Source organism: Leptinotarsa decemlineata, unplaced genomic scaffold, assembly GCF_025532065.1.
Source record: "Leptinotarsa decemlineata unplaced genomic scaffold, Ldec_3_MD MMD2_tig00000882_RagTag_RagTag, whole genome shotgun sequence".
NCBI classification, from domain to species: Eukaryota; Metazoa; Arthropoda; class Insecta; order Coleoptera; family Chrysomelidae; genus Leptinotarsa; species Leptinotarsa decemlineata.
The window spans coordinates 3,002,634-3,013,459 of record NW_027412556.1 but is presented as its reverse complement, the minus strand read 5'-3'; the positions used below and the strand labels follow the sequence as shown (position 1 = coordinate 3,013,459).

At 36.3% G+C, this 10,826-nt stretch overlaps 2 protein-coding genes across 8 annotated transcripts in view; one reads left to right on the top strand and one right to left on the bottom strand.

Moving 5' to 3' along the window:
- Nucleotides 1-10,826, bottom strand: part of LOC111504217 (potassium/sodium hyperpolarization-activated cyclic nucleotide-gated channel 1) — a 30,224-nt gene that overhangs the window by 12,037 nt on the left and 7,361 nt on the right. For 2 of the 5 annotated variants that reach the window (XM_023158722.2, XM_023158723.2), the window contains exon 2: nucleotides 3,729-7,522. In XM_023158722.2, coding sequence (XP_023014490.2) covers nucleotides 6,896-7,522 — 627 coding nt within the window. In that variant the 3' untranslated portion in view covers nucleotides 3,729-6,895. Of the gene's footprint in view, nucleotides 1-3,728; nucleotides 7,523-8,406; nucleotides 9,410-10,826 lie in introns of those variants that run through there. The other 3 variants (XR_012465356.1, XM_074174797.1, XM_023158721.2) reach the window with 3 other exon arrangements.
- The window catches only part of LOC111504218 (cytochrome P450 4c3), a 31,183-nt gene continuing 21,367 nt past the window's right edge, over nucleotides 1,011-10,826 (top strand). Inside the window, exons 1-2 of one of the 3 annotated variants that reach the window (XM_074174798.1) lie at nucleotides 9,499-9,690; nucleotides 9,938-10,133. In XM_074174798.1, coding sequence (XP_074030899.1) covers nucleotides 9,941-10,133 — 193 coding nt within the window. In that variant the 5' untranslated portion in view covers nucleotides 9,499-9,690; nucleotides 9,938-9,940. Of the gene's footprint in view, nucleotides 1,451-9,498; nucleotides 9,691-9,937; nucleotides 10,134-10,826 lie in introns of those variants that run through there. The other 2 variants (XM_023158724.2, XM_074174799.1) reach the window with 2 other exon arrangements.

Here is a 10,826-nt window from a genome sequence, read left to right as displayed (position 1 = left end):
TTTAAAACTTGAGATGATGAACATTGCACATATTAGGTTTATTAAAAAGTTCTGTCGTAGAACAAAATCTACCGAAAATCTCTAACGACATAATATAGTAATAGACTAAAAATGAACGGCATCAAAGTATTGAGTACAACATTCTTTATCGATCAGTATATACCACGTTACAGTAGAATACATATTTATTGAGATATGGAGCTATAAAAACGGTATCATTAAAACTGGCAAAAATTTTGAATCAACACATAATTTATAGTCGAAGTAAACGATATTGTGCACACTCTCAAAGGCCAAAAAAAAACAATAAAAGAAATGAACCGGCTGCGAACTAATCCACTTGGACTGTAGACTTAGCGCTTCGTATGATTGGCTGAAGAGTCATAAAATTAAATTTGAAGCCATGTTACGGTGACGAATAGAAATCGGGGGAATGCGGGGATGGTTATCGCTGTCGTGTCATCCATTTTCAGTTCAGGAAGTGATCCCGATTTGAGTGTTGAAATTCTATATTGGTGCAGTTAAAAATAATATTACCGGAGTTTTTTTCCCAACACCAAATCGCTATTTTTAACACCTCGACACGTGTTTCGATCACCAAGTGATCATCTTCAAGGATAATAAACTAGAAATTATCGCGAAGCTAACGCTATTTATGCTATATAGATATACCCTACAGGTAAACCCTGCAGGTGTACCACCCATACAGGTATACCACCCTAAATAAATTTTACAATTTTGCCTTATCTATTATTTTACAATATATGTTTAAATGTTATAGCTGTATATAAAACAATTTTCAGCAATATACACCAATATTAACGAAAAATTTGTTCGAATTTAATGGTGATACTTTCTGAGAGTACTTTAACTTGGTCGGATTCTGTGAAAATTAATTTACTAATTGTAATCTGTGATTATAATTATTTGGGTGTTTCGTACTTGAAAATTACCGAACTATTTCCACATCATACACCTGACTCCCGGTGATACGTCTTAACTCGAATTATTAACCTGATCACATAGCTGATGGCATTTTATTTGAAGTAATAAATCGTTTCTTTGCGCAATATGTACTTATAAAGAAACTCGCCTGTACGTGATCTGTACCATAAAGTCTATTATTATTTGAAAAATTCGACTATTCAGTTCAGTCTAGTTTCGAAACGAATCTCTACCGCTCTTTTTTTCCTTGTCAAAGTTCATTAAGAAGTGATTCCAGTTCTCTTCTAGATTTGATGAATATTTTCGTGTATAATTTTTCACCAATTTCATAAATTCAAAATGTTTTGCCACTGGACAACTGAAATCTTACTTTCAGTTTTTGTTTCTCTGATGATCACTTATTTTTATAAAAATCGAAAATTTTATTGGCTCTCGTGGAATCTTCCAGGACCTTTTGCTTTCCCGATTATAGGGAATGCGTTGGACTTTCTCTGTGACGATGATGGTAAGTGATTTTCTTTCATTTTAAATTATTGAATATTCCAAATAAATGCGAAATCCCAATGTTACATAATAATTCATATACAGTGCATTTCTTTAATGCCCCCCCCTTTTATTTTTCGAACGGGTCAACTCAAAAAAATGAAATTTGGGATAATGAAATTAATTCATGAATACTTCATTTTATATTGAAATTGACAAATGAAACTTTCAAGATGGCGACTGGGCGACATCTGGGAAAAAACTAAATGGAAAGGGGGGTCTTGTGACATATCTTTTTGAAGCTTATAACAAATGCTTCACAACTACTACAAAATGGCGGAAATTTTGATAATTGCCTGAACAAATTGACAATTAACTATATAATATGAGGTAATAAGCTTGAGGTCAGTTCAGAAGATGCTCGAAATGGTTGCCTATACGATATCCGACATTAACGTCAATATCTCTACAAATATTTATTATTCTCTGCCGTATATCCGATATTGAAGCATTAACCTGTTGGGGCTTCACATAGCCCCATAAAAAAGTCCAAAGATGTCAAATCTGGCGAGCGGGCTAGCCATTCTGTAGGACCTCGACGGCCAATCCAACGACCTGGAAAAGTAGTATCCAAATAGTTTCTTACTTGTCTGGATTAACGTGTACATTCGTCACTAAAACAAATATTATGGATATAGGTAGGATGTCTTGCAATGGTTTCCGTCATGACTTCGCAAAATTATTCGATCAGGGTCATCTTCAGTTAATTGGTATACCATTTTAATTTTGTATGGATTATACCTCTTTCTCTTCAAAAGTCCCCACACAGTAGAGGGAGACACCTCACAAACATTCGCGACGGAATAAGTAGACTGTTCAGGATTTACTACTATCTCACCAATTATTTGCACTTGCTGTTCTTCCGGAATGGACGGATGACCTGGGGGCTTTTTGTTATGTGCACTACCGGTAGTTGTGAATTTGGATAAAGTTCCCTCAAATATTTCTTACAGATAGGACGATTCGGAAAACGTTCATTGAACATCCCTTCGGTCTCGTGAAAGTTACGCGTCGCACCGTAAATAAAAATCGCTTAAATGTTTTTCTACGAGTAAAACCGAAAACTAAATGAGAATGTTCTAGCTGAACAATGATGTTCATTGTCGTACTGACATTTTTTGACGTTTTTATAAACAAAAAATAAATTAACAAACCTTATCGGGTTGTTGGAATAGGGCAGATAAAAAGGAATATTTCTAGAAATATCGATATTAAAGTGTGTCTTCAGGAAATGATTAAATGTTCCGCCATTTTGTAGTAGGTGAAGATATTGACTTTATGTTCTGGGGCTGTGAAGTATTCGTCAGGAGCTTTAAATGGCTTTCTACAAGAAAGGCAAAAACTTTCTCAAAAATTGATCATTCCTAAAAATATAATCCTTTCAATATAAAATAATAGTTGTTTACCAAATATTTTATTTTTGGACGAGGCTGATTTTTCACGGTGTGCTGTTATAAACTTTCACAATGATCATTTTTGGGCTGACGAAAATTCCCACGTTATTAGAGAAAGTAATTTTCAGCAACACTTCGCTGAAAGTTTGGATAGGAATTATTAGTGACCTAACTGGCGCGAACTTTTTTCGAGATCGTTTGCCATTTTGTTATAAGAAATATCCGGCGTACTGATGAGTCAACATGTGGTTTATGCACGACGGGGCTCCAGCTAATTTTAGTGATCTTGCTCGTCAGCATTTCGATATCACCCATCCTAATCGCTAAATTGGTCGTCCAGGTCCTTAAATGTAACCAGTTCGTAATCCTGATATGAATCCTCTAGATTTCTATTTGAGAGGTCATCTTAGGGTGCTTGGTTATAAAATTGTTGTAATAGATGTGAATACTTGAGCAATCGAATAATTGACAATTGCAATATCATAATGAATACTCCAGTTATTAAACGTGTCGACAATCAAGGCATCCGTGTATTTTATCAGAAGGTAGATATTTCGCCCATTCACTTCAAGTTGGAAATTGTCCATTTTTGGTTTTTATTTTATGTTATCCATGGACATTTTTCAAAATGAGTTGAAGGGACTTTTATTTTTTGGATTTGGAGAGAATTATTTTGAGTATTTAAACTCAATGCTTTTTCATAAATCAAAAAGTGTCCTTATACGTATGTTCATTTTAGAACTTATTTTCTTAAAATGAACTCAAACATACTGCCCTTGAACATTAGTTTGTTATTAAGAAATACCTTGGTTAACTGTAGATCGAATTCAATAAAGTATATAAAGCTCATGCGTCAAATATTTTATTTTGTCCTTAAAAATACCTATCAAATCTTGAAAGTGGGATTCTAAGACAATTCCAGAATTCAAAAAATGATAAAAGCGGACAGAAAATCATAATACATGTTTATAAAAAAACTATAAAGGCAACTAGAGAAGAAAAAGTCATTCATTGACTTTGAATCTGGGTAAATAGCGATCAACTGAAATCTTAGGTTGGGTATAAGTTCAGCCATTGAATAGTAAACGCAAGAAAAATGAGGATTAACACTGTCTATGTTTTTATAACACTTGTATTTGTAAGTAACGTTACTGCAGTTCTGTCCCACAAACACATTTTCAAACGAATACATCAAACAGTTTATTGTATTCGTTTGAAAATGTCTTTGTGGGACAGAACTGAAGTAACGTTATTTACAAATACAAGTTCAAAAATTTAGGAAGTTTTAAGAAAACCAAAAGTAAAACAAGAATCTATTGGAATGAGCCATAAACTACAGTGGATACATCCCTATTACCTTTTGAAGATTTCAAAATAATGCAGTTCAGTAGAACAGATCGGATGATATCCAGGATCCACAAGGGTCCTTTTTTGGACTAATTCCATTTCTCACTCATGTCAATTATTTACTTTATTTGAACTTGAAAGGACATTTTTAAATGTTCTATGAATTAACAATATTTTGATGACGCAAACTATGTTCTTCACAAATAAAATCCATCAATTTTAGAGATTTCATTTAGGTGTTTTGTGACTTTTTATGGCTGATCTACATTCCTCTAATAACCGAAGGAATACTACCTGGGCTGAAAAGTCTCGGGACTGACACATAGATGGCGCTAGCTTTATTGATTTCACCGCTTTCTCAGTTAGTACTAACCTCAGAGTAACAAAAGACAATAGAGAGGCCATTTGCATCCTTACGTTGAAGGCAGCATAACTTTATTTGTTTACGAGAAGTAAGTTGGACCATAAAACAGTGGCGGTTGGTTTAGTTAATAATCGGAGGGGTATTATATATTTATTAAAATAAATCATTTCAGGTGAAGATGTATTCTGTTCAAATAGTTCCTACAGGAAATTTGATTTACTTTCTGATTTTTATTTATGTGTAGCTTTATAATAAAGCGCGTGGTTTACTGGGTTAAAATTAAATTATTTCAAATGAACTAATTGATAACAAGGATAAATGTCAATTTCGAAAGTGATGAACTTTGCCTCATAAAATCAGATGAAGAAATTTGTGATTCATTCTCAGATTTGATAAACAAGCGGTACGGTTTGTGAGGTCCGATATAAAGAATTTTCGATTCGAAATCATGAACATTTATAATTAGAATTGAGGTTTGATATTATGTGATTCCATTCAAAATTGGTATCTAGGGGTCTTTGTGGACCGACATTATGAAAGGGAATATTTTTGATGTTTTCAATGATCATTTTTTTGATCTTATTCTAATAAATAAAGTTTTTGAAACTAGGTTTATATTATATCATTATTTGACATATCCCAACCAAAAAAAAAGGTTGAAAAAATAACCGTCATTTCTTATTGAATATTTTCTGTATGCAACTCGAGATCCTCGTGCAAAGAAAGAAAATCCAAAACGGAAATCATATTCTTTGTGTGACGTAAGTTAGTTGTTAAGTGAGCAATAACAGATTTAACACCGGTTGCACAAGAATAACTATTGAGTATACAAACTAAACATTGAGTAGAAAGCTTTTTAATTTGTTGATCACAGAATGAATATGAGCTATGACACACACATGAAAAACATATTTTTCATGTTTGAATACAGTTTTTTTCATTTACATTCATGATTTTTCGTAATTATAGAATTCATCAGCATGAATTATAAAAAAAAACATACTGCCAGTCCACAAAGACCCTTGGTGGTAGAAATAATGGCCTCATTTCCATAATCATTAATAATTAATCAGATTTCCTGTAGTAACTATTTGAACAGAATACATTTTCACCAGAAATGATTTATTTTGTAAATATATAATATCCCTCCGATTATCAACTAAACCAACCGCCACTGTTTTATGGTCCCACTTACTTCAAATGTAAACAAACCCTCCATAACCTCTCATTACCCGCCACCACCCTTTGCCCATATGTTGTACAGAAGGGGATAGTCCGATACCTGTTTCTCAAAATTCTTATTATATTACTCTGAGGTATTAAACTTTAAAAGAAAGCTGTTGAAATTTCATGAAATTCTACTCAAAAGTTTGTGAGTTATTGTGCTAAGAGTGACACTACTTTCGTTGTTTTCAAAACAATGGATCAAAAATATTTTGTGTTTTAATTTTACATTGCTTCTTGATGGAAAAACTTACCTACTGTTCAAGCGAAGCGATAGCTGGAAAGGAAATACCATCAACAATGAGTATTATATAGCGTTATTGGAGTGTTTGCAGGCTGAAATTGCAAACAAACGACCGCATATGGCGAAAAAAATTTTTGTTTCATCAGGACAACACATCGTATCACAAGTCAATCAACACAGTGGCCAAATTGCATGAATTGGTTCCGCATCCACCGTATTCTCTAGGTCTAGACTCCAGCTCCAGCAAGTTTTTTTTGTTCGCAGACCTCAAAAAAATGGTCACCGGTGAGAAATTTCGCTCGACCGAAGAGATTATTGCTGGAACTAAGACCTATTATGAGGCAAAAGATTAGTCGTTCTACGAAAGTGATATTGAAATGTTAGAGCGACGTTGGAATGATTGTTTGGCTCTTAATGGAGATAAAGTTGATGAATAAAGCCATATTTTAACAAAAAAAAAACGCGTTTTATTTCTCAGGCCCGGAACTTCTCAGCCCATGTGTTATCGTTCCATATATCTTAGACCTCTGTGAAAATCTAGAAATGCTATGTTCAGAGACTAGCTGTGCAGATAATGGCTCATTGAAATAGATTCGTAATTTAAAAATGGTTAATTCAACGAAAAAAGTGTATAAACATTTTTGAACAAAATTATGGTAGTATCATTGGTGGTATCATTGAAAAATACTCCAAGCAAATTTGCTCGAATTTTTCAGAGATTGTTTTCCGTGATACAAAGATTTACTGAACGTATGCGACCGCAATATTATCAACAAACGTTAAACATTTCAGTAGTAATTACCCAGATTCAAATTCTGAAAGGACGGCAACCCATCATCCATTATCCTCTTGGAGGAATCCGGTGGTTCTTAAACGCTCCTGCGCCAATAGCGTGATTTTGTCCTTGATGTCAGGATGCGGCTCCAACACCTCCAAAAAATCGGATCTGTTCAATATGAACAGTTCGCAAGGAGTCACGGCTTTGACGGAAGCGACTCTAGGTTCGTTGAAGATGAGCGCGATCTCACCAAAGTGGGCCCCGTCCTCCAAATGACAGATTTCTCTCCCGCCCGGAGAATAGATTGCAACCGTTCCAAAGTAAATAAAATACATGCAATTGCCGGCAACTCCGGCAGTCAGGATGACGTCATTGGCCAGGTATATCTCCGATTTCAGACGCGAGACCAGCTTTGCCAAAACGGCGTCCGGCATATCCTTGAAGAACTCTACTCTCTGCACGTGGTTTTTCGTGACGTACACCAGAATCTCCTGCTTCAAAATTTTGGAAACCATTCTGTTGATGTGAGCCTCGTTGTAGAACTGATTTTGGAACTTGAATTGGTAGAACGAGAAGAATTTCTTCCTCAAACTCACCGGCAGGTCCTTGTACTTCAGGTATTCTGTGAACTGCTGGAAGAGGCTCTCGTTTTTGTTTCTGGCATTGGAGAATTTTATCCAAACCTGAAAAGAATTGAATAGATATATTTTAAAGCCATCTTCTAACCAAAACTTGAAAAATGCAATATATATTTCTTCAAGGATTGGAACTTATCTGGTTTGAACAAGTAGCAATCCCGAAGGGAGCAGCTTTTGAGGTTAGGTTATATTAGGTTAGGTCTAAAGTGAGTGGCTCCATTCTACCCTCCACCGCCATCCACAAGGGTTTATTGTGGCTCACACATATTCACACTCGACCAAATAAACCCAGCTTCTCAATGAAGCCGATTAGTTTGTATGGTGAGTGGTCTTTCAGGTCAGATGGTAAGAGTACGGCTCTGCCGAACTTTAAGGAGACCTGATTCGGTCCCAAGTGGGGCAGGCACAAGTTATATACTGCTGTTCCATCATTTTCTAAACAGAGACGAGTCTCTGCATATGATGATTCAAATGACAGTGACCTGTAAGAAGGCCTGTTAGACATCGTAGTTCATCCCTACTGTAGTCCAACAACTTGGTGAATAAACGCCTTGGAGTGAGCCAATCCTGGAAGATTCTGCCAGAAGTCCATACATCTTTTTGCCATCCAGATGTTCAATGTTTGTTTGGCAAAGCCTAAAGCTATGCCAATGACAGGTTCTGGTCCGATGAAGCTGCTTGCAGCACCCTCCCTTGCAAGGGATTCAGTAGCCTCATTGCCTCCGAGGCCAGTATGGGCAGGAATCCAGACCAGATACAATCTGTTAAGTCTTCCTATCTAGGAGAATCGTTTTTGGCAATTTGCTACCAACATTACATATCCCTATCTGATTGTTGTTGAATCCATTACCGCAGACTTAGTATCAGTCGATCTATAAACGCCAAAAGGAAAAATTGAAGAGTTCAAGTGGACCACTACTAAGACCAACCTGAAGAATCTGAATGAAGAGGCATAGCTGGACGCAGTAACCAATGCCTATGAAGAACACTATTCCCAATTTCCGGTGAATGTACTCGATAGAATGGTCTCCATGACTAACGTGTAGAAGAATCATTGTAGCCGAATAAAAAGACTGAAACTGGGGTGCTTCCAACCACTCAGCATTCTTCAAAAACACTTTATCGAGGGCGATATCGATTTGAAACATCATAGCGTACAACCACATCACCATCATCGTGAACATAAACCAGGTTCGCAACACTCTGCTGAGGAAAGTTGATAGGTTGGCGTATAAACTGAATAAATCCACCGCATCCCGCCACCTGCCCATCCGAAGGATTCTCAAAGCGAAGAATATTCTCAGTATCACTCTTGCCGTCACAAAATCTCCAATTTCTGGAAATATCCTGAGTACGAGGACAGCGTAGGAGTTGGACACCGATAAGACGTCCAGTAAAAAGTAAGTCTTCAAGTATTTCTTCGCAATTGACGATGGCTTGAGTTCGCTCTTGCTCTGCGAGGGGTTATAATACCCGGTAAAGAATATCATCATAACGTCGACTGTCAGCAGCAAATCTGTTGAAATCTTGAGGAAACCGATTGTGTCTCCAAGATTCGTGGCTTCGTAAGCAGCACCCATGGCCAATATCCAGAACGATATGGTGTACAGAATACAGACGAGGAATTCCCAGTAGAGACTGCACATGCTGAAGGGATGTATGATGTGAATGTAATTGGACAAGTGTCTCACTTTTTCGTTGCGTTTTTCGTGTATGGATTTGTAATAGATTGAGGTCTTCGGGTGACTGTCGCTGATCATTATAAATTTGTGGAATTTTCTTCGGATGTCGATGAATATTCCAGTTTCTATGAATATGTTGAGAATTTCCACGGGAGAAGCGTGTAGACGACATAAGTGCTCTCTTAACATTTTAGAATTTTTTTCGTGACACTTGGAAGAGACAGAAACAGACGGGTGTGTTTTGTTTTCGAAACATGTCGAGCTGATAATCATTTGACAGTGCTGATAGCCTTGATCTCCTTCAAAACGTATTTGTCATCATTTAACCAGTAGGGGAAGGTGAGGTAATACGATCCCTGTAGGTCAAATGATCCCCCGCTGTAAATCAGAGACAACTAGTGTCATGTATCGAAATGCACATGAAACATGTTTTCCGCACCCCTACCAGTTGCCTCTCCAAGTGTCATGTCGGTGCGAGCGCTTGACGTGATTAAATTAAAAAATAATCGAAAAGTGTGACTCTGATCTAAGGTAAGCATGTTTTTGACTCTCATTACTTTTTACATGTTCGTGTTTATAGAAATCTTGTTTTATATCCGGGTATTAACAGCAGTCGCTAATATTTAAGCAATGTTCGATCACCGCACGCGGTATTTGAAGGTTTTGTTTTGATCGATATGTTGGAATTTGGTGTTTGGGGCGAGATATGATCCCTTTCTGTGTGTTTAAAATGATCTCTGAAATCATTTTACCCCATTAGTATTTGTTATTTTTACAGATCATGCCGAGAATTTATATATGGAAAACAAATCGCCAAAATTGGCCTGAAGAGAAAATGCAAAAGGCATTAGATGCCGTCAGAGATGGCATGCCTTACAAAACCGCAAGTAGAGAGTTTAAGTTCCCTGTGATGGCATTGAAAAGAAGAGCCAAAGGCAAAAATAAAATAGCTGTAGGCTACGTTAAAAAGTCAGGTAGCAAACAAACAGTGTTTAACCAAGAACAAGAACAGGAACTTGTCGACTATATTAAGGACATGGAGTCTAGAATGTACGGGCTGGCCACACAGGATGCTTAAACCTTAGCTTACCAACTGGCAGAAAGAAATAATTTACCGCATCCATTTTCTGAAGCAAAAGTATAGTTTTGAAGGGAATCTACTCCTGCGAAGTTATTTGATTAAATGTGTGTCCAAATTTTGAGGCAATTTTTTCCGCCACTCTGAATAATATTGCATTAAAAATTTCATGTTTATCCTTTCAGTTAAGCAGTACATTTAATCACGAGCAGCTCGTTGCACGTTACAAGGTGAAAACAATTTTTAAATTATGGTCTGTATTTTTAAATTTCTCGAAATTTCTCAGAAACGGTCAGTTTTAAGTATGGAAAATATAGTAAAAACTCACCTTTATTTTGTCTATAGTATCTAAAAATATAAAAAAAATATAGGGTGTTTCATAAGAAAAAATATAACTTTGGTATGCAACTTTTTTGGGACTCACCCTATATATTTCAAAATAATTTTGGAATATGCTCCTCATGGACCCACATATAACTGTGCTAAAAGTTTTTCCCTAACTCTCTTCATTTCTCGTAAAAATACCGAGGCGAATGTGGTGGGCCACCCTGTACATATATCAGAAATACGCGACGGACTGTAGCTGTCC